General features: G+C 48.5%; 1 protein-coding gene across 9 annotated transcripts in view; it reads right to left on the bottom strand.

Moving 5' to 3' along the window:
- Window positions 1-24,104, bottom strand: part of RXRA (retinoid X receptor alpha) — a 202,707-nt gene that overhangs the window by 26,879 nt on the left and 151,724 nt on the right. For 8 of the 9 annotated variants that reach the window (XM_006028620.3, XM_006028618.3, XM_006028621.3 and 5 more), the window contains 2 exons: window positions 15,855-15,911; window positions 7,279-7,448 (listed from right to left, as the gene is read on the bottom strand). In XM_006028620.3, the coding sequence (XP_006028682.1) occupies window positions 7,279-7,448; window positions 15,855-15,911 (227 nt within the window). The remainder of the gene's footprint in view (window positions 1-7,278; window positions 7,449-15,854; window positions 15,912-24,104) is intronic. The other variant, XM_025210038.1, reaches the window with a different exon arrangement.

The following is a 24,104-nucleotide window of genomic DNA, read 5'->3' as shown; positions in this document are numbered from 1 at the left end:
AAAGAGTGGTTTCTATAGGAGCGCTGAGGTCCCATAAGCCAAACAGCTCCGTGTTGTTTTTCACCTTGATTCTTCGTGACTCAGAAACTGCTTTAATCATTTGAAAATATGGATCCATTGCAGAGAAAAGTGTTAAAATTTAAATATTGAAAAATATCCACTCTCCCCCAACTTTTTCCAACTAACACACAGGAATCCCAGTCTTTTGACCCCCAGACATCCACGCTCTTAACCTCTTAAAAGAAACCACGATGCCGCTCGCAAAAGTGCCTACCCTAGATTATTCTGCAGCCACATAAAAGTAAATGTTAACTTAGCACCTAGGTGGCCAACAGCTCAAATCCTCGGTACTTAAAAATAACAAGCACTTGGCAAGTGTTAAGTCACCGGAGTATTTTCACCTGTTACTTGTAGAGATGGATGGGTGCAGTCTTGGGTTTAAGGCTAAGTTCAAAGGTGCTGGGAATTTCTGAAGAGTTTTCACCCTTCTTGCTCCTTCCTTGCTTTAAGGGGCACGAGGGAAGCCAGGGAGCAGGCCAACATGGCCTGGAGGCCTGGGGCCACAGAAAGAAGCGCTCTGCTTTGCGGATTTAGGCAGGCGAGGTTATTTGGGTAAATGCGATATCTTTTATTAGACCGATTAAATAGTTGGAAAAGTTGTTCTTTGCGAGCTTTTGGGTACAAACACCCTCCTTCAGGCAGAGGGAGAGTCGCTGTTAGGACGGGCGCTCTTCCTTAGAGGCGTCAGGTTGAAAACAGAGAGTACAGGGCTACCCAAGGGGCGGCAGGAGAAGTCACGAAGCAGATCCCCCTCGTTTTAGCAGCATCCGCATCTAATCACCCCACCTCCCACGCTGGAAGGGAGCTTGAATCCCAACACCAGTTACAACCCCACTCAGCAGAGACTGCAGGATGCACTGCTCGCCTATGCTGCCTTTCACCCAAAGTCCTGAAGTGGTATTAGAAAGGGTTTTTAAACCCAAAAGCTTGCTAAGAATTTTTTTTTTTCCCAGCTATTGAAGTTGGTCTAATAAAAGATATCAGATTCACCCAAAAAACCTTGTCTGCCATTAGGAACGAGGTCAAGCCTTATCATCCTGGTGAAGCAAGGGGAAAAATGGTCCTTGATGTACATGGCTGGGCAGCTGGAGAATAGCGGGTCGCAGAAGCTACCATTTCAGCGGTGGTCAAAGATCTGGGCTGTTCACCTGGAGAAGAAAACGTCTCTCCAAGCTGAACTCCCCACAAAACTCAGACAACTGGAATGACAAGTCACTTCCAAAAAACCTAGACCCTGGCAGCTCGGTCCTTCCTCGCGATACAAGTTGAAGTCAGAGCTGGGAGAAGAGCCCAGCTCTGCTTCTCCGCGTGCAGGAGTGATGGAGACGGCCGTCCAGTTCGCATGTGCACACTCAGCTGGGAGACTATGCGCTCGAGGAGACTCCCACCCACCACCCGACAGGGAAACCCATCGTTTTCAAGCTGCGTGCATTAAAACAGAAAATTCTCATGAAAAAGCTCTCTCAACAAAGGCTTTCATTTTCTTCTGCTTCTGAGAGTTGGGCTTCCTCCATGAGGCTTCCCCTCCAGAGAAGATGTGCAGCGAGTTAAGCAGCCGGGCATGGCTCCATCTTTAAGAGCGCAGAGATTAGCACTGTGGACTCGGGGCTTTGTTTAAACCTCCTCTCCGGGGGCTAATGGGTCCAGGGGTCACGTCCTCGATGACTGGAATGAGTGCTGACGAGGTTGGGAGGCCGTCCCCATCAGCCCATGCCAGGGCCGGAGAGGAGAGACAAGCCCATGTCCGTGTGATAGCCCTTTCCAAGTGCTTTAATTATACCTCACATCTCCATTCTGGGAACAGCCACAGTGTTTACGGGCAGAATTTTAATCACCGTAGCATGAGACGCAGCTAACATTATCGCCCTCGTGAGCTGGAAAAACTCTGCCTGCCTCCAACGAAATCATCTGTTGAGAGCTTTTGGAAACCCTCCTCGGCCCCAGTAAGCAAATCCTTCCTGCGGCAAATGAAATGGGCACGGTGCTGGAGCGTGACAGCGTGAAAAGGACACGCCGGCACCTGATCCTTCTGGAGAAGATGAGCTTGGAGGCATCTTCCAGAAAACGGTGACCTGAAACCCTCCCTGCAAATGCCAATTAAGAGCTAATGGGGATGAGGCCTCTCAGTTACAGGTCGAGGTGATGCTGACGCTGCAGAAGCCCGAGGCTCAGGCCCGCTCCGCTGATCGGGGCAGAACGGCAGGGAGAGGGGTGGATTGGGGGAGGCAAAATTCAGCACTTGCTATGCAGTTCAAGGTAAAGCGACCAGCTTTCATCCAACAAAATCTGGGACACCGCCCCAAATCCGCCATGGGCAGCTGAGAATAGGCCTGAACTTGACCATCAGCAGTTTTGCAGCCAATGTCTCCGTGGGGTTTTTGCATGCTGGCCTTCATCAGGGCACTGCCTGGAGCCAACTTTGGACACAGCTGCTCAAATCTGGGACAGACGTCCCGCTCTTCAAATTCAGTCCCAGATAATCCAGGACGATTGGCTGATTTTTAAATTGTTGGGGTCAATAAATGAAGCCAGCATCTAATCTCAGGGCTGCAGGGGACAGTCAGCTACCTAGAGATGGGCAACTACCTTTCTCCTCCACAGACGCATTGCAAGGAGAGGAGAGTCCCCACAACAGGCATGTGCCAGGGCTGCTCAGCACCGTGGAGGGTTTTCCGATATGGGCTACGTGAAACCAGGACCGTCTGAAGTAGAGGCTGGAGCTACGTGAACTTATTTGACGTATGGTGTCACGACGAGCAACTCCCCAGCTGCCACGGCGCAGAGGTGCAATTGTGCTGCCGGTGGGCGTTTTAATGGAGAGCATTTAAAACTCTGACTCTCAGAGCTGCGGCACGACACGCAGGTCTGCGCAGGCTAGAGACAGGTCTGTACATGACTGCAACGATGTTAGATCGCTTCCACTTGGTTGCCTTCAAAAAAGGCAAGCGGATCATAAGGTAGATGGATTCAGATAGCTACATTTCTTCAGTCAATATACACCCCTCCATCCACACAGACAACCTCTTGCTTGCCCAGCAGGACTGGAGCTGCCAAAATGCTCCAAGCATTGGCACACGTCACTGGGTAAGACATCATCCAGCCTCGTTTTCCTATGCAGAGCTCTGCTCTTCCCTGGGTCTCACTCCAGCATGCTCATAACCAGCCTGAGCAATAGCATCCTTCTCCACAGGGGGATCCTTTTGGGATGGGCATGTCATTGCATGGACCCAATGCTTTATCTGCTTAGAAAGCCAGGCTTATATGCCACCTCCTAGATTTCCTGCTCTCACAGAGGATGGGGGAGTCACTGGAGCTTAGTCTCACAGGCCTGGGAAGAGATTGTCACAGCCCGAGTGGTTGGAAGGCGGGCAGATCAAGTCCCGGGGACTGTGATGGGAAGGGCCCTGGCATCCTCAACCCAAATCTGGCACAACCTCGAAGGAAGTCCCTGCCATCGTGTTTGATACCCAGGTGCCAGAGAACTGCGAGTGGCAGCGCTGAGAGCAGATGCTCTACGGTCCAGGGGCGTTCATGCAAGGGCCCAACATAGCAGGCTAGTGGGAAAGAGCTTGGATTTGACTCTGTCTCTATTAGGCGCTGAATTCGTCTGCCTTTCCATCACAGCGGCTCTCCAGGGAGGCCTGAAAGAAGGGCAGACAGACTTCTCTCTCCATCCTCGTGACCTCATCACTGCTGAGCCACTGATCTTGTACATCTGTTCAACCTGCTACAAATGTCACCTCATTGACAGAAGCCGCTCAACAATAATAGGGCATTTCAACAAGCCTCCCACCTCTATTGAGATGCACTACACATCCTTGTTCGCAGTAATGCGTGTTGAATTATGCAGCAACCGGCTTTCAATTTGCTACGAGAAGCTGGGAGAGACACGATGCCAGATGAAGCCATTTATTTTAGCTCCCTCTCTGGGGTTTGTTTTCACGTCGGCACAACTCGCGCTACAACTCCCCTAAAGAGTTTTTTAATCCTGATCGCCGTCATGGGCTTGTCCAAGCCGAGGCCCCAACACTAACCAAAGCACTGCTCTCCCGTTCCTCCCTCTGGGAAAGCCAACTGCTGCTTGAGGGCGATCAGAAATCTCTGCTGTTTGCTTAACATGGCATCGAATGCCTGCCTGGGAACCACTGAGTGCAATATTAGATGGACCCTTCTTTGCAGCATGCACACATTGCAATGCACCTGGGGATTTCTCTTTAAGGGGGAGAGAGTCATTGCATCCTCAGTCCTCCCATTCCAATGTCCTTTACATTTTGGGGGTTTTTTTGCTAACATTGCTGTACACTGTGAAACCTTTGCTATGCTCCATCCAAAATATCTTCAATTCACTGCTCAGTTCTGAGAAATGCCAACTAGAATGGGGAAGGGAAGGGGAGGCATCCATTGGAAAACAGGCTGCAGACTAATACTGCATTATCCCAAGCCCTGAAACACAGATCTGTCTGAACCCAGATGTCAATGAATTTCAGGTGTGTTTTCAGCTTCACAGACAAATTAAAAGACACCTGGCTCCTTGTATAGAATTGCCAAGCATAATAAGCTAACAAGGGCACCTCTGAAACTTAAGACCTGAGTGACTCTATCTGCCTGTGAGCTCCAGACAAATTAGCATTGTTTGGAGCAAGTTTAAGCAACTCTGGCTTGGAGTATATAATCTGCATGCTTCTTGCAATTAGAAGCAAAGACACGCTGTGGGCAAAGATATCGGGAGATCATTTGCCCAGCATCACCCCTTGCAGAAAAAGACTGAGGCAAAGCAAAGGAGCTTAGAGAAACTGTGCCATCAATTCTAGGTGGAAAAACTACTTTATCAACAGCTTCCCATTGCAGAAGGAAACTATGAACAAGTGGGAGAGAAAATCTAATTAGTGACAGCAGACAGGACTCATTTTTAAATAAAGACCAAGAATTTCTGCAAAAAGCACTGTTATTCGGTATGGGCTCAGCCCTACAACACCTTTTGATATTAGGAATTAGTTCATGGCAGTCTCGGCAGACCTTAACATGTTGCACATTGAATAGGAGACTCTTTATCTTTCAGGCATTGGTGTAACATGCCTCAGCACTGAAGTTACTCACTGTAACTCTGTGGGCAAGCAGCTCGTTGTCATGTGTAATAGGTATTATTCACTTGTGTGATAGGTATTCACCTGCCCTAAATACTGAAGAACCAGCAAAACTTAGCAAGAGTGAAGCTCTGCAAGTCTAGTGGACTTTCTACCCTAGCTTGAAATCATGCACCTTGTTTTCAGACAGATTAAACATGGGGCTCTCTTCTCCAAAGGGGCTGAATAAATTAAAATAAAGCAAACAGAAGTAGGAGGGAATACACCAGTTTCCCAGGTAAGGGTCAGTCTGTGCTCTCCATTGTGAGATGGAGAAACATGCTCTTTTAAGGTTAGACTAGTGCAAAAGGGTCTAATAGAGATGTACTGGTAGAAAACAATTCTTCCTTTATCCTCAATACTTCTCACCGCTCCCAAGGCCTCTGCCTTCATTCTACCTGCAGCCCTAGCTCTTCTCCTCCCCTCTATTTTATCCTGCAGTTTCTTATATGGTCTCTTAAGTAAGGTACCCACAAGTTAGACTAAACCTTTATGAATGCATGATGAGCTGCAAAGCTAGATAACATGGGCTTTCCCCACCACCAAACCTGCTACAATACATGGATTCTGAATGCATGCAGTTGACCATCTCACACTTGCAGTCTATTGTTTCAGAGACCTTTTATTTCTTGTCCAAATTGAACATTAACCCTCTTTATCAGCTACAACCGGTCCTACAAGCCTGACCATGAAGAGTCCCACCACTTCTCCCCCATCCCAGCACCAACAAGACTCTGAATAGTCTGGCCAGCTGCCTGGCATTTGGGATTTATATGCTTTAAGGCCCACCTCCTTACTCCCAAAAGAAACCATTCAGGCTAGGTACTTATTTGGGGGGCGGGGAGGTTTACCAAGCCATTCCACCTGGCTGGCTTGCCCATGTTAGGGGAAACATTCATAAGAAAAATCAAACTAAAAATTCCCAACTGATAGCAACTCAAGCAGCATAGATCAATAAGTAAAATGCCTCAAACTCCTTCTCCTCCCCCTGGGTTTTCTATAATTAGAGCCTCCCAGTCCTCCAGCATCCCAATGCTCCCCTGGATATAACCCACAGCAGGGCTAGGAGTGGAGTCAGAAGCCTGGTTCTTTCCTTATAAATTTGCAAGAAATAGCCAGCTGCTTCCTTTAGAGAGCAATCATGCCCAGAGGAGCAGGGGCTGAGACAGTAATGAGAGCAAAAGCCTTAGATGCCCTATAAAGAAGGGGGGAAAAAGTGTTATTTCTAAAATTAGGGGGTTTTGAGCAGAGTGCTAGGTCATGTTTGGGGTACACACTAAATATTTGCTGTTGTGACAGGGTTTCATAAAGAGTCAAACCTTTATCATGTAGCAGGTTTGGTGGTGCTACAAACAAAGATCTAACCACTCCAGAAAAACGAGTGGGCTTAAAATCCAAACCTTCACCCAAGTTTTCTCCAATGTTGATGAAGGGTGTTTGTGCCCAAAAGCTTGCAATTAAGGATTTTTTTTTTTTTACAAAAATCTTCTTGGTCTCATAAAAGAGATCACCTCTACCACGAGTCCTGATTGCCTTTTCCTCTAGAGCAATACACCCTCCCCCTTCACCATGCATCTAAGCAACTTTGCAATTAGAAAACTCATACCCAGATTTTCCAGCTGGGATAGTTTTGCATTTAGCCAGAAAGGGGGGTTTTGGGGATCACTCGGAAGGCAACCTCTTCAAGTCAAGGATTGTTTTAGATTGTGATGTGTTGTAGGGCTGACTGCATTACTGTAAAAGAAATTATGCTTTATGCACTCTTCTAAATCTACCTATGCTTGTGCAGGCTTATCTCGGGTCCCTCCTTAAGTCACAGAAGCATATGGTTGCCATGTTATAGATGGGGAAAGTACATCATAGGGCACCTTAACTTTTCAGACAAGGTCATCTAAGGAAGCTTGTGCCAGGCATGGGACTAGAAGTTATACCTCCGAGTTGTAGACCTACTGCTCCAACAACACTCTGTCCTTTCCTCTAATCTACATGAGACACCACGTTGAAATTATGCAGGGCAGGGTGGCAGTGCTCAGGGTCTTATTCGCTATGTAGGCCCCACACAGATTGGGCTACAATGGGGGAAGGTATTCCTTACCGAGCTGGGGGTCAAGCCCATGTTTGCTTCGATGTACGTCTCTGTCTTTGGCTCCACTGCCAGTTCGGCTTCCAAGATCTTCTCCACGGGCATGTCCTCGTTGGCGCTGCTTGTCGACTCCACCTCGTTCTCATTTCGATCTTTCCCCCTCTGCCTCTCCTCTTGCACAGCTGGAGACACAGATGCAAAGAAGAGGAGAAAACGTCAAGCTGTGGTTCCCAGCTAATGGAGCTGTGGTTTTATCACTGGGTTTTGGGAAGTCTCCGGGGAGCTGCAAGGCTTAGTAATCCTCAAAATCTAGAGGCAGTTTGGCCCTTGTGGCCTCGGGTAACATGAACGACGCTGCTAGGAAGGCAATCAAGTTCCCTTTGACTTTTAACCTTCTCCCTGAGAGGCTAGAGGGGACCCCGTCTGCTTGACCCCCCACCGAGGAACACATTAAAACAACTGGGCTATGCATGCATCTCTGTGTAAAGCAGAAGCTTAAAGATATTTCTTCAGCTCTATCCTGGATTTCTCCTCCAACAGAGGCTGGGCAGCTGTAGGGAAGCCCCCTCCTTGGAAATAAACCTCTTAAAATGTTAAGGAACTATGTATAAAGAGCCAAGGGAGGAATCAGATGCAACTGATGTGGTTGAGAGAAAAGAATGGGTGCCGAGAGAGGGGGACATATCGAGGAGGCTCCTGGACAGCAGGACAAAGAGTAAAAATAAATAAAATCAAAAGAAGAGGTTAGTCTGATGCAGGTGTACACACTGTCCAACTTTCTTTGGAGACGTTTGGAAATGCACTACCAACAAGGTGATAGAGGGGCTCTTCTCTGCTTTATTTCCACTGACAGGAGCAGCTGCTGTAAGGCTGCTGCTATCACGCTTAAAATAGACACTGGACTCAGCTGAGATCATGGCTCTGTTGTGCCATTGCTATATGAGCCCCTAATAAGAGAGGCTTTGCCCCAAAGAGTTTCCCGTTTAAACACATGAGAGAAGCAATGGCTAGGAGAAAGGGAGGGTTGTACCCATTATACAGATGGGCAACTGAGTCAGGAAGAGCTGAAGGGTCATGTCCAGCATTGCACAGCAAGTCACTGGCACATGGCTAGCACATGAATCCAAATCTTCTGAATCTCAGCCAAGTGCCCAAACCCTAGACAGCCTTTTTCCTTTCATGTAGGTCAATGATTTCTCTCTCTCTACTCACTCGATGGGAATTTCCCTGTGCTCTCAAGCCTTTTCCGTGTTGCCCAGGGCTCCTCTCACCTTGGATGCATGTTATCAGGCCAGACAGGAACTCCACCCAAGCAGTGACCCCCCGCTGTACGTCCACACCCCGCCTTGAGCTCCATTTCCATTGAGCCACAAGTCTACTCTACAGTGGCGAGCTTTAAAATCCATCAGATGTCACAGTGAGTCATAACTTGTATTTAAATGCAAAACCCTCGCCCCCATCATGGTGGTGTGCTAACTAGAAAGGAAAAGAAACCGCCAGAGAATAGAAGATCTACTTAAGGACTGTAAAAATACACAGTCCAGCCTAAAAGTCACATGTACAGTAGCAGAAAGGGACAGCCTCCAGCACTGACTGCTGCGTATCAAAGGAAGGGAGGCCAGCCCTCTAATTAAAAGCATTTCAGAAGTCCTTGTCTGTGGCTGTGCCTTCCCTGTTATGTGGGTCATCCCAAAATTAGAGCCAAGGCAGCCCCCAAGCCTTCCACAGACCGGCAAGGCTTTTTCCCCAAGGGAGTCCTGGGGAAGGTGGAGTATATTTCCTGCCTCTGATCCAACAGCATTGCCAGCCACGTAGCAGCACCTACCAGAGATGCAGAAACCAACGGCCTGTCTGGAATATGCCCCCCTGCTTTGCTGACAGAAGGGCACATCCTAGTTGCACACTCCCTCCCAGGCCCCTGGGAAGCTGGGTTTTTTCCGTCTCGGACCTTCCCCCGTTGACATGCCAAGATCCTGCATGATGCCGTGTACTTCGCTGAAAGATCCCTCTTCCCTTGAGAAAATCACTGTCTGGCAGCTGGCATTCAGTTCTGGGACACAAGATCCTCGCATAGTCCAATACTCAGTCTGACACAGATTTATTTTGTAACCCTGGGCTTGTTACTTAACCCTTGCCTCAGTTTCCCAAATCCTGTGCTGTCTGGGATCGTCTTACTTAACTCACAGAGGTGCATGGCTGTGATTTAGTTGAGATGCTCTGAACCCTCAAAATGTTCCCCAGGTTGCTATTAGTTATTACTATTAGCCCTCATCTGCTTTTGAAATATGGTGCACGCAGTTTTACCATGCAAATGCAGCATATTTACGTAACTAATTGCATCCGCTACTTTACACCATAAAAATGGAAGAGACCTAGTTTTAATCATCTAATGGGTCTACTTCTCTGCACAGGACTGTTCCCAACACTGCCTTCTAGTTCATTCTAGTTTCGAAGGACTCAGGCAATGGAGCTTTCCACCCCTCGCCATCAGAAACTGGCTAAAGGAATGCAGCTTTGTCCAGGTTGTAATAAGGTACTCTGTAAAAGCAGAGAAAACAGTACTTATTAACAATTACCCTAATGCATCATCTCTCTGCTGGATTGGAATCTGGTTATGTGACCTTAATGGAAAGTGGAAGGGTACAGAGATTTGTTCCACTGAAATCGGGGCTGTTTGTGATACAATAAGGCTTCTTAGATCAATGGTATTGGCTCCATGACAAGTGCTAAAATAAAAGAATAATAAAAAAGCCATCTCTCCAAAGAAACACAGGAAATGCAAACGCTAAGAAATTACCTTCTGGAACAACACCATCATATTGGACTTGTATTCATCCTAGTACAACTAGATCTTGCAGACACTTTACAAATGGATGCTTTACTTCCTGTCTTAAGCAGTTGTGTGCTTTGCTATGTATTGTTAAGTAGCTGTCACCTCCCTGGCTGCAACGCGGTGGTGGGTGAAGTCATTCTTTTTGTATACATCGGTACATCTATCTATCACTGTACTTCCCAAGGAGCTTTAGGATCCTTGAAGATGCAAGGTGCTACATAAAAACTTGGTGTTCATTTTGCAAGCTTATCTAACATTATGAACTGCACCTGTTACATAGCTGAAGGCACAAGATTCTCTGACTGGGGTATTAGTGTCACATAGTGTGAAGTTGTCCAATGGCTTAGATCCATCTTCTTCTATGCTGAGGATCTGGACCTTGCCTGCCTTAAATTTTCCTGGTTTCTTTTATGGGCTAGCATGAAATTCTCAATATCCCTGCTTGGTTTTTTTTTCTCTCTCTTTCTTAATTGTCAGAAACCTAGAACTTTTTTGCTGCTCATAATATCAAGCTGTGGCTCTATAGCACAGAACTGGCCTCCTTCGCGGACAGTCTTTTGGGCATGTTTTATGAGCTAGACTAGTTACCGAATGACACCAAGTGAACCAAAACCCCAATCTAAAAACCTACGAGAAAGGCCAACTCTTGCCAAAAGTGGTTTGGCAGTGAGTTGTCCAGAAAGAGACTGTGAAAAGTCCTTTCTCTGAAAGTCACCATTACCAAGGGCTAGGTTAAATGCTTCACCTGGTGAAGTCCCTACATCAAGATCACATGTCACTGCGAAAGCCAATCTCTCCGTCCACCAGAACTTATTGGCACAATGAAGCAAATGGTGGGTGAAACTCTAGGGCTGCTTGTGTTATGCAGAAGGTGATTCTACAGCATCATTTCTGGTCACCTGTGACCTTAAAGCTGTGGATCCTGGCCCAAAACAACCTGCCCTCAACTCTGAGACGTTGCATACGCTGGGCGCATCTACACCTGTGCACTCGCTGCACAGCAACCAAAATTACTGTGCAGTACAGGCACACATCTATAAATGCACACCCACGCTGTGCAGTAAATATAGTGACTTACACTGACTTGAACATAAATTTGATACCTGCATCATGCAGGTATCAAATTTACACCCAATTAGTTACTGTGCAGTAAAGCATGTGTAGATGCCTTACTGCAGAGTAACACTGTGTGTGTGGACTGACTTGGGACTAACTTGAGCTGCAAGTCAGTCCACACACAGCAGTAATGTGCTTTAGTGCCTGCACATGTAGATGCCAGCCTATTCCTGTTTACTGAGCAGTAACTTACTGTGCAGTAAATTTAAGCCGGCATAAACGCATGTGTAGACACGCCCACTGAGGGGGATCTGGAGAGAGCAGAACCTGCAGAACATGATGAGATGTGGTACCTTTTCAACAGGATTCACCAGTGACTTGCTGGTTATCAGCCACAGACCTCAAATGCAGAAGAGAGAGAAGGACAGATCTCAAATGTGACAGATCTAAAGGTTTGCTCCACAGGTGGCTGTTAGTGGCCAGTGAAGACCTGACTCGGATGGGTCTACTCAGCCCCAGGCTAAGTTCTCCAGGCAAAACCACTCCTGCCAGACTGGCAAGCCAAGGCAGGAGCACCCTCTGGGCAGAAGCCGAGTTGGCACAGTCTCCTGAAACACCTCTGGTCCAACACAAAAACAAAACCCGCGGGAAACTCCTAGTGATGCAATTTGCTGGTCCATCATCTCGGAGCTGCCACAATTGCATGGCTGTTTCTATGCCAGGGTCTGGTGGCAGAGCTATTAAAGCATCTTGCTACAGCTCCAGCGGCATGAATGCCAGCCCTGCATATTGAAGGCCGGCTTGTGTTGACCCTGCTATGGACTGGTAGCTGGGCATTGAGGCTGGAGTATCAAACATGACTAGATATGGCTGCTTAGCGCATCACTCCCTTGTGTGCACTGGTTAGAAAACACGGAGTCTCTTAACTGTGCAACCTGTTTTGCTTGGGCAGATCTTTGACTTGGTTGCTGGTTGGTTTCAAATAGCAAAGATCCCTAATCTATAGATTTCCTCCACAGACACACACACAATATCACTGGTGTACATCACACACACACACACACACATGCAGTATCACTGCTGTACATCTATCCCTAACTTCACCCCACAACTTAACTGATCCTGGGCTTCACCCTTCCCTCCCCTTCTCTCCCTGACCATAAGTAAAGGTCTAACACCAATGCAAAACAGTGGCTACAGTTCTCCCTGTTTCTACTCATAGATCCAGACATGTTACCTCCCTCCCCATCACGGAAAAGTTGCTTCATGCATCTGGAGAAAATAACAAGACAAAACCAGTGACACCATCTACTCCAGACTCTAGTGGATGCTTCTAATCCCACTGCTCTGCACCACGAGCAGATCCTGTTCAGGAGAAGCCCAAGACCAGAACAGCAACTAGGATTCACTTCCAAAACCTCATTTTCTTAATTTCTAACATCATCCGTGTTACTAGGCAAGAAGCCTTTGTGGGTAAATGTTTAGCTTTAAAGGGGATTTCTCCTCCCAGGGTCACTATGAAGTTCTGCAGGACCACAGCATAACAGAGCAGTGGAAGCCACGAAGCCACAAGGCCTGATGCAGTACGTTTTCCCTTTGGTGAAGTGGCACTAACACATGAGCATGGGGAGAACTGCATCATTTATTGAGGTAGTAATGGGTCTGAAACTAGGAAACTTTGCTGAGATCATTCAGATCAATTGTGAGGGCACTTCTGGAAGGGGGTGGCCCACGGAGAGGTCTACTGGCAAAGCACAAGTGCCGAGGAAGAAGAGAGACGATGCACAAGGGTGCTCTCCAGCCCTGCTTCCAAGGCAGCAGACAGACAGGTCTGCCCTTCAGAGAGGCAGATGCGAGCCTGGATTTACTGGTATGCTCTGACGATGCAGAACAACTGTCAGCTTGGTTCAATCAGCCAGTATGAAACCGCTTTGGATCAGCAGATCTGGACTGTAATGGTGAACCTGCCCTGCTGTTTTTATGCCAGCAACCGTAGCAGTAAAAGACCACAGGACACCATGTGTTGAAGGGCTCCACAACCACCAGCCTTAGGGTTGCAACTCAGATGGTTTCTTGAAGGCTTGTGTGAGGCACTGACTGCTCTGGAACAGCTTGAGATGGCACGTCTGCACCACTTGGTGTTTCTCCTGGTTAAACTGCACGCCCAGGGAACGAGCAAAAGACCTCAGAAAACACCCTGCTCCATCCTACACATCAGGTAACAGGTCCAGGTGTGGCCACAAGTTCTCACCCCATGAGAATGCAGTAAACCCCAACACCACCTCGGGCACGAATGCACTGCACTAAACTGGCCTCCATCCCAGTTCTGTGCATCATCTCCCACCGGCGCTTTTTAGGGCTCTGTGCTTCCATGTGATGGAAGGAGAGCTGCCGACCGGACAGCAAACACCTCTCCCAAGACCTCAAAGCCCATGGCAAAGGACAGAGGGTCAAACTGGACAAGGCCAATTCTAGCTCCCTCGGCGATGGCTTCCAGGGCGGTGCATCCCAGCAGCAATGGTGTGGTTCTCCTACACCTGCATAGTGGAAGGGCTTCCTGCACTGCTTAAAATTAATCTCCTGCCAAGCTCCTTCTTGCATGGCAGTGCACCGAGGCTGGAGAAGGCAGGGTGTAGTTTGGGCTACGGGGGTGGGATCTGCTGCAACACAGCGCTGTCCTCTCTCACGAGGACCTGAACCCAACTAAGCAGGAGGGGGTTTCTCCCACATTCACGCTGTGAGGCTCATGGAGACGTGCTGAGCTCTGAAGCAGCAAACGGGACCTGTCTGTCATCGCTGCCATGGTGACATGAAGATCAATTCCTCAAGCTCCCAAGCTCTGCTATTGACTGGGGAGCTATTTCTTATCGATTCTGCGCCGGCTGGTAAAGATCCATGGGCGCATGTGTTAGCAAGCCACCCCGCCTCCTGCTCCCCTGAGCCCTGAGTAAGGAAATCATTCAAGGAAGCTCGATAGAGCAGCGCACGCACATTTTTAGGGGGTTAATATTGCCAACAGAAAAATAAATATAAAAATAAATGGGAAGGGGCTCTTATGAAGCATAAAGGTAGAAGAGGGGCTCATTAACCTTGGGCCCTGTTGCCTTGGTGACCGCAATGAAGCTTTTGGTATCGCTGGTGCTCTGAACGCCCAAAGGAAAGGAGCTGCTTAGGATGCTGAGGGCGGGGAAGATGTCGCTACGGCTTGAACTTGCACAGGAATTTGCAGCGCCTGCTCCATGAGGATCACAGCAGAGATGGTAAAAGGCCCTCCAGCCCAAGCCATGCATCGTCTGCAGGTCACAGAGCGGTATTCAGCATGGAGCAGTGGCCTTCGGTGCTGACAGCCTACTGATGACTAGGATCAGCGGGCAGAGCCCACTACAGCAAAAGATCCGGCCTTTTTAGGGTAGGCTGAGGCCAGAGCAGAGACATCATCCTTTACAATGAACACAGATGAGGATGCTGGGGTGAGAAGGAAACCATAAAGTGCAATGCTAGTAATGCACCGCCTAGTAATACAAAGAGCCAAGGGATCCTCGGCTGGGCAAGCCCTGGAATTGAAGATGCAGGATCGCTAGCCCCACAGTCTTCCCTAAGCGGGGCACGGGCTTCCCGGTGCCATCTCAATCCTTACTCACAAGGACCATCTTGGAGCATGGGAGAGGAGCTGGATCTCCATCACCCCTCCCCGATATGGCCAAGGGACAAGCTCCTACTACTGGGGGTGCTGGGGGTGTCTCACTCCCTCCCTCCATTTTGCACGCTCCACCCAGCAGCTGGTAGGCAACTTGCTGATGCCTCCACAAGCCCTGCACCCATTGTTCTTCTTTGAATCATGCTCATTAAAAATAAAGAGGATATTGAATCTCTAGGTGTGCCCTGTCTTGGAGAAACCACAGCTGTAAAATGATGATCCGCTCCACACCCGCTCATAGCCTCTGAATGACTAACCTGTGGTTCAGGAGGTCAACGGGAGGATGTGAGAAGGAAAGAGGATTCCCAACAGAGCAGGGCAAGCCTGACGATGAGGGATGGCATCTCAGCCTTGGGGTGCACACGTTCCATACCACTGCGTCCTCATCTCCACCCACACCTTCTTGCCTTCCTTTCTCTCTCTTCCCACCAACTTGAGCTGCATCACCCAAACTCTTTCCAGTTGTGAGCTCTGCAGTACTTCATTTCTGCCATTACTCAACCTTGGGCAATACCCCTTCCCCATGCCTGGACAACCCTGGCAAGAGCAAACACTCATCCTGAGAAGAAAAGGAGATGGTCTGAAGGAAACACAGGTGTTTGACTGGGGTCCTATGCTTGTTTAGTCACAAAAATACCAAAAAAAAAGCCCCAAACCCAGCAAGGATAGGAAAGGAGACCTGGGGTTCTGCTACATTAGGAAGACAAGCAAATGGATGGATTATCATCATGCAATCTGGGATAAGAGTGCAAAGGAAAAGGAATTTGGTCGTGAGGAGAGGACTGCTAGTCATGAAGACTTGGGACCCTATTCTTGAGTCCGCTCCCCACCGGCCCCTGGGCTTGTGACAGGAAGAAAGGCAGCATGTGGCTGACAAAGTACATACAATACTGTACAGTTGGACTGGCTTCTTTTGGTTCGTCTTTTCAATAGAAATATTATAGAGATACAAACTTTGGCAGCTGCGTGGCAGCTTCTCAGGTAATATGGAAATGGGAATACCTTGTTCTTCCTGCCTTCCCAGAAGTCTTGTGGGCCGGGATGGATGATGCTCCATCCCTGTAACAGAATAAAATTTAGAAACAGAAATCATTACATCGTTTGGTTGTTGCCTTCTGCTGGTCTTGTCTTTACTTAGGTTGAACACAGTTGCTAAGTACCTGGTTTTGCCTGGTTGCTAAGTACCTGGCACTTCCCCACTTGGGGAGTGGGTGGTGGGCATCTCCCTCCTTCGGAGGATGGGAAGGGGTGTGAAAGGACCGACTGATTCAGGTGTCATTCATATAAGAAAGGCTGCATGAGAGTGTCACCGCCATGCTGGGTATTGACATCTCTCAGGATGGGAACACCTATGGGAGGCAAAAAGGTTGGGATGGGGATGGACTCTTGAGTCTAGACCAGACCGGGATCTCCTCAAAGCAACTGCAGGATGTCTCTCTCAGGCACGTGTGTATTTTTAATAACAAACATTATGGGGAAGGGTCTATGACCTGAAACCCTAGGCCAGAAACCACTGATCCAGCTCCTATCTTTTGTGGCTGGTTCTTTGTCTACAATCTGGCTGAGCCTCCCTGGACCCTGGGAAGGTTTTAATTCTGGCTGCTGCATCTTGCGCCTTTCTTCAGTGCTCGGCGCATCTATCACATACCTCCCAGTCAGATGCCGAGCCATCCTTCACCTTCCTCTGGGTGCAAGCCATATCCTGAAGGAGCACCACAGCCCAGCCATGAGTTACATGGCATCATCACTGGAGGCCTGGGTGGGAATTGCTAAACTACTGCATGTCAAACAACTGGGGGACAGTTCGAGAAAACGACCCTCTCCTGCAGGCTTCATGCCAAATAAATCGAGAAGGGATATGAGGGGGAGATGTTTCAGGAGGATCTGAATCCAAATCAGGCCCTAACTGTTCAGTAGCTTTCACGGGGTTAAAACCACGGAACAATTTGAGGGATAAAGGTTGTAGCCGTGTTGGTCTAAAAGCAAAAGCAGTCAGTGTGATAGAGGTGGTATCTTTTATTGTAGTGGTTCCCAACTTTTTAGACTGTGGACAAGCATACTGCAGACCAGAAGGTAGTTCATATTGAGTATAAAAAAGGGTTGGCTGCCGGTGCACAGCATGCCGGTCACTTCTGGACTTCCAGTCTGGCAGCCAACCCTTTGCAGCCTGGTACTAGGCCATGGCCCAGGGGTTGGGAACCTCTGTTTTATCAGACCAACTAGATAGTTGCAAAAAGATATATATATATTTTGTAACTATCTAGTTGGTCTAATAAAAGATATCATCTCTACCGCACTGACTGCTGGAGCAATTTGATGCTTTTGTTTTACCACTAGCAAATCAAGACAGAGGAGAAGTAGAGATGACAGAAAACCCAGGGGACCGCTACTCTTGGCTCCCTAGGTATGAATTTGTGGTGCCTGAAGAAGGGTGTCTGTGCCTGAAAGCTTGCAAAGAACCATGTTCCCAGCTATTTAGCTGCTCTAATAAAAGAGATCACATTTACCCAAAGAAACTTGTCTTCTCAGAAACTGAATTTGCAGTCTTACAAGGGTCAGGAGGGTGCTTCCCTGGGTACCACCACAGATGACGTGACTGGGCTCAGTGGCCAGCTCTCCAGACCTTGGAGTTGCATTCCTGCAGAATTGGCTGCACTACCTCACCCATCTGCATATTTAGTTTGCAAGCTCCATGGGGCAGAGATTCTCCTTTATTAGTATTTCTGCAATATGGCCTAGAGCTTGAATGGGCTTTTGGCTAATCCTGTGATTAAAACACTACGCTAAAGGGCACGGGGCTGCAGAAAAGGGGTCCCCTCTGCTCTCCTCAAGTCTTGTGCTGATTGGAGTAAATGCAGCTTCCACCAGCTAAGCTGGGATCAGCAGACACAGCACAACATGCCTCGAAAGACCAAGAGCCCAGTCTCATGAAAGGAGCCTTTCATTACACAGTATTGGCAGCATAACACTCCTGGTACATGTGAGTACATTCTTGTTTCGACTCTCACGTGTGAGCGGGAACTGGCAATCCTCTCCGTTTCATACCCCTTCGTCTGAGCCCTCTGTGTCCTGGCTTCCCCGATCTAACCCGACCTTTCCATCCCAGTCTTCTGCACCATTATAATTTGATCCTTAGACTAAATGAAACGACTCTTCACTAGACATCACAGGGCTCCTCCAGGCTGCTACCTAATCAAGTAACGATGTCATTAGTCGAACTAATTTGGAGAAAATCGGATGGAGCGCACGCACCGTTACCTGGAAATCAAAATGTGCAGGGAATGCAGATCCATTTCCCGAGATTTCCCTGTTGTCAAACCGAGACGAAGAAAAGACCTCACACAATGACAGCATGCCCCTTTTGTCGATGTTCTTTCTAAGTTTTGAAACACCTTTGGATTTGGAAATGTTTCACTTTGAAATCGCAGTCAACAACCCCAAACGACAGGTATTGGTAGATTTTCCTCCACAGAAAATGGAAAGGTTTTTGTTCCAATTGGGAACAAAGCTTTATTTTGAGATCTCAAAATACAGCACCCATCCTCCGCACAGCTCCAGGCATCTGACTCACAGGGCTGAACTTTTTCAGAGATTTCCTCCAACCTAGAACAAGTACAAAGTCTACCGAGACCTCCGCACGGGACATTTCACAGCTGCCTACTTACACGTGTGATTAGGTTTGGTTTTGTTCTTAGCTGTCAGGGAGACACTGGGAACGAGGGAATAAAAGGTGGTTTCTAGGGAGATCCAGGAACAAATGCCCCACCACCGCCACCCCCTCTCAGAATGGTTTGCCTGATGGTTTGAGCAGGTGGATATTTTCTCCCTGCAGATTGAAATGAATAATGAGAGCATATCTATGAGAGTCTGCGAGGCTGAGCTACCAACCGGCAGGGTGGGGCTGAGTAATGAATTCACCAGCTGCTAGAAAAGAACAAGAGGTTGATAACCAAGGCTTTCCTTGGCACAACGGAGGATAGCGGTTACAACGATAGCACCCTCAGCTCTTGCCACAAGCCTCATACTATTTAGTGGTGTTCATTAAGGCCCCACCTCCTGGAGTCATGTGAAATGCACTGGAATCGCAGGTCGTGTTTCAAATGGCAAGGGCTTGCAGAAAGTGTGACCTGCATGTCAGAGCTAGAAGGCAAAATGAAAGAACACCACATATATAACTATTTTGTTTTTAAATCCCCTTATTTTTAGCACCAATTTGTACAAATGCTTGCGCACCGGACTCTCAATTTTTGCACGCTTGAGTTTGGCGATGGCGTGCCAAAGAGCTGTATTCACTTCCAAAGGCTGGGTGTCGAGATGCCCAAGCACCTAGGTTAAAAGAGGCTATGATGGCCAGACAACCAATTACCTAAATAGTCAGTAGTCTGAGACCTGCCAGATTGTCCTTACGAGGTGGGTAGGTGCTGTTCAAAAGGGATGCCCACCAGATACCAGTCAGCAAAGGGTGCCAGCCCTTACCTGTGTGAATGTATCCTTTAAAAACACCTGTTTGTGTGCAGTGAGGTCCGGGCAAAGCCAACAAGCCCCTTGACTGTATTAGCTGCAAATAAGCCACAGCTAGCAAAGGAAACTGGGATCCATCAGAGCCTCAAAGATGCAGTCAGCATGCACCTGAGCACCTTGACTGTTTTTTTCCTAATTCAATGAGACACTTTGAAAGGCAACCACACCGGGCAGTACTCTGTGCCCACTTCATTCATTTCAATTTGGAGGGCGCCAATGGACCACAAAGGCAAAGTTGCTTCCAAACAGAACCGAAAAGCTCCAGCTCCTTCCTCCCTGCCTACACTCCCAAGCTACCCCCAGCATTTAGGCCACTTGCAATTGCAGCCCCATCCAACAGCAAGTGCTCTGTGGTCCGCCCCTGCTGTACAGACGTTGCATTGATATCCCTGGGCGCCGGGCCAGAGCTACCTGCCATCTGAAAAGCTGGGGTTAATGGCCGGAGAGGAATTTTAATGAGGGCAGAAATGAGCACAAATCAGACCGGGTTCTCCATTGGCAGGGTTGCCAGGATGAAGCATTTTGAGAGCCTCCATCAGTCCTAACATCACAGCGTGCAGCTTGTAATTACCACTTCCTCTGCACTAATACAGATAAGCACTTGTTTCTGAGCTAAACATCTCGGGAATAACAACTCAGGCGGCTGGTTGCTTTTTATTTTTATTTTTTTCTCATGGCGTGTTTTGCTCTGACTGGAAAACTAGTCTAATGAATTTTAAACTTTCTGGGGCTGGAACCATTCTGATTCTGCCTGCATTAGAAAGACACCGCGACGGCGTAGAGCAAGCTGATGGATGGATACGACTGCAGGAGCGCATTGACTGATCTGACTGTAACAGCTTTTTGGAGGCAGGGGAGTGTGAGCCACTATGAGATATCCTGGCTTATCCCTGGTTGGAGAGATGCTTCTCCTTTTGCTTTTTCTAGCTCTGTGCATGGGGTTTTAGGGTGGAGTTACATGTTGCACTAAAGCTGTGGAAAGTTCGGTAAATTAAAGTGTGCTGTGAGCAGTCTCGTGCTAAGGGTCGCTACTGTTTCTTGCCTGCACAGGGCTAGCAAGCAGAGGTGTGGCTAGGAGCCAGGACACCTGGGCACTATCCCTGCTGGGATGGCGGGCAGCTGGAAGCAGTGCATCCTGGGATGCTGGAGGACCGTGGATTGCTTGCTTTACCTCCATAGACCCCACTTGAGCAAACGACTGCTTTCCCTTATCTAGCTGGGACCCAAGTCAGCACCGTCACGGTGGTGTGTGCATGGTGTTTGAACTGGAGTTGTTTTTAAACAAGCCCTTCTGTACAGGGGGACAGGAGCAGGTGTGTCCTTGATGCTTAAAGCCTTCCTAAACTCCTTGGCAAATTTGTTCTTGTACCTCTCTTTCTCTTTAGCCTCAAGTCTTGACTTCCACTTTCTGCCTATTAGCTTCAGAGCCACCACCGATGGCTTTGAAATGCCCCAGAGAGAAGCAATAGCTGCAGGTGGCAAAGCTGACTTGACATATCACCAGCTCTTTTCGCTTGATGGAAAGCCGGGAAGAGACTTTTTACAATCTGCCATATTTTGCAAGAGGCTGTATTTTTTAATGGCATGTGAACCTCTGGGACTACTCCAAAGAAGGATATTATTTGAGGCTGCTTAAGCGGCCAGAGATTTCTAGACCGCTGCAAAGGCCTGCCTCCTGGGATTTTGTTTCTGTAATGTATATATTCATCCATACTTGCTCTAGTCCTGTATGACATGAGTCAAGTGATCTGGCTTCTATGGTTATCCTAATCACGCTGTTCCTCAGTCCTGTATTATGAATGCAGATACCCAGACCCATGTGTTTTGACATGGCTCAAAAGGTCTTGCTGAATATAGCCTGCTTTTCCAAGGTGGTTGGACTCGCGCTGACCTTCCTGGGAGCTTGGACCCATTTGTCAGTCCCTTGACAAATCAGACCAGCACCTTTCACCTTTCTAGACGGAAGTAACCTCCAAGAATTTCATTGCATCTCATGGACAAATTACAAGAAGGAAGTGTCCCCCAGCAAGTCCCAGTCACTGGCTGACTGGCACCCTTGCAAGCACTTATGAGAAGTTGTTGAGTGACTCTGAGCAGTTTGAGGCGTAGGGGGAAAAAGCCCAGCAGTTAATACCTACCTCTAAACCCTCGAAAGAGGAAGATCTCTAAGCCCTAATAGAGAGACACTGGACCGAAAGCTAGCACAATGCAACGTCCTTGCAACTGCGCCATGCACATACAGCCTGAGTCTTACTGACAGGTGGTTGCAAGCCCCGTCTATATAGTGAGGATGGCAGCAGGAGGTGGGGCTTCAACAGCTGTACAAAATACTGCGGGGTGGAAACGCTGTCATTCACTGCCTCAAATAACGCCTGCAAAAATGAACACTGCTGTATACGAAGGCAGGGGTGGTCCTGGAGTATGTCTGCTCCCTGCAATACAGTCAATGCCGCTGAAAAGCAGCTGAGAAGTCAGTGGTGTCGGAGGAGACACAGCTGGAATAAGTCCAGCCAGTCCTAACAGAGGAGTCCAGCCCTGCTTTCAAAGCCTGATAAAATCCCCAGTCCCTGCTGCTGTGCCGTGGGGGGAAATGCTGACCTCCTATTCGGCGATCAGTTTAACCTTGTGCATGGGAGCCGGCACGGCTGTGCTTAGGCCCAGAGCGCTCGGGCGTCCGAGCGACTGTCAAATCCAGTGCATCTCTCAGCGAAGTCCTGAAGCTACAGCGCGCAGACAGGGAAGGCCACCCTGCTGCTCCTGTCGGAGGGAGCATCTTTCAGCGGAGCTGCACCCCCGGGAGCAAAATGTCACCGGAGACAAATCAGCCCTGCAGAAATTCTGCACAGCTGTGCTCAGCTGGAGGGGTGCAGGCGCGTGGGGGGTAGGATTTGGCAGGGGTTGGGTTTGTGCAAATGCATGCACGCATCTCCGCTGCCCGGGTATGTCACCTCCCTGGTCTCTCCCTAGTGTGCCCCAGCCTCTCCTGCCCCTACCCCAGTCACTAGCTCTGTGGTAGAAAACGGATCCACCATAAGGGGAAAAAACAGCTTGGGCATCCTCTCTGGAAACTGCCATCACTCTTTTTTGGAGGCACTCAGTCCCCCTTGCCAGGGTGCCTGGGGGTCACAGTCCCCATTGTACTGATGGGGCGCTGTCACACAGAAGGACTCCGTCACAGGCTTGAGGTTACAGAGCACATCTGTGGAAATGGAAACCAGGTCTCCCCCGTCCCACACAGATACCTCACCCCAGCCTGTACTCCCATACAGCCACATGAATTTAAAAAAAATGCAGCATTTGCATTTAGATTTACTGCCTTGTGTCTCCTGACAGTGGCTCTGAGCCAGCAGAAACTGAGGCCCCGGAGGATTAGCCTGACAAGTAAGGAGCATCTCTACCCAAAGCCCATGACTTCAGAATGGTTCCCTTGAAAATGAAAGTCATTAATAGCATCATCGTGGCCAGGCCATGAGACTCCCTTTGACCCGTCTGGGAGTGGGTGCGTGCTTTAATTATGGGGCGATTGAGGGGGAGAATGAATGACGATCTGCATTTCACTGGGCCCTGATACCCATTAGCCATTTATTGAGCATGTAGAAGCTCTTGGAAAACTACTCTAATGAATTTTAAACTTTCTGGGGCCTTTGAGGTCCTGCTGCATCTAAAACTTACTGAGCTGTCTCAGTAAATTAATTCAGACCAGACTACCTGGTTTGGGGCTTTTGAGTGATTATGCCTCTTTTAAAGACAGAGCTTTATCTTATTGGAACTGTTCCCACCAGTAAGATGCAAGAACTCACTTGTGACCCCATTCTTGGTCCCTAATTTGAAAGTCAATGGGGGGCCGTCAAGTGATGCAGAATCCCTCACAACGACAAACATGGGAGTCTGCAATGATGCAGAAGCCCATCACAGTGACAAAGACAAGTTAAAAGCAGTCTCTTTCAAACTGGAATGGAAGCCCACCCCGCACAAGTAACCCAACGATTCAACCCCGAATGAACGGCACGGTGGAAGGGGAACGGCATCACTACTGAAGAGTCGCGTGGGGATGCAGGTGGGGGAGATAACAGACAAGAGCGGATTGAGGTGCAGGGTCTCTTTCAACTTGTATTGGTTTTTAATTGCCAGGCTTACAAGGCAAGTCATTAAGAGGATGCGAGAAAGGAGCTTGTTAAGCGGAGGGGCAGAGTGCTGCGTTCCAAAATCACTCCTCAAAATAACTGCTCTCTCTTGAACTTTGCTCCCACAAGAGGATATGGATGTTGGCCTGTTTTTTACATTTGTTTGGAACAATGTGCTGGAAAACTTGAATCCCCTGTTTCTCCCTAGCCTCCTCTGGCTCCCCACTGCCCATAGATTCATAGATGTTAGGGTCGGAAGGGACCTCTATAGATCATCGAGTCCGACCCCCTGCCTAGGCAGGAAAGAGCGCTGGGTCTAGATGACCCCAGCTAGATGCCTATCCAACCTCCTCTTGAAGACCCCCAGGGTAGGGGAGAGCACCACCTCCCTTGGGAGCCCGTTCCAGACCTTGGCCACTCCAACTGTGAAGAAGTTCTTCCTAACGTCCAGTCTAAATCTGCTCTCTGCTAGCTTGTGGCCATTATTTCTTGTAACCCCTGGGGGCGCCTTGGTGAATAAAACCTCACCAGTTCCCTTCTGTGCCCCCGTGATGAACTTATAGGCAGCCACAAGGTCGCCTCTCAACCTTCTCTTGCGGAGGCTGAA

This window comes from Alligator sinensis, unplaced genomic scaffold (genome assembly GCF_000455745.1).
Source record: "Alligator sinensis unplaced genomic scaffold, ASM45574v1 scaffold611_1, whole genome shotgun sequence".
Lineage (NCBI taxonomy): Eukaryota > Metazoa > Chordata > Crocodylia > Alligatoridae > Alligator > Alligator sinensis.
Note: the sequence above shows the minus strand (reverse complement) of the source record. Positions and strands in the feature narration are given on the sequence as shown.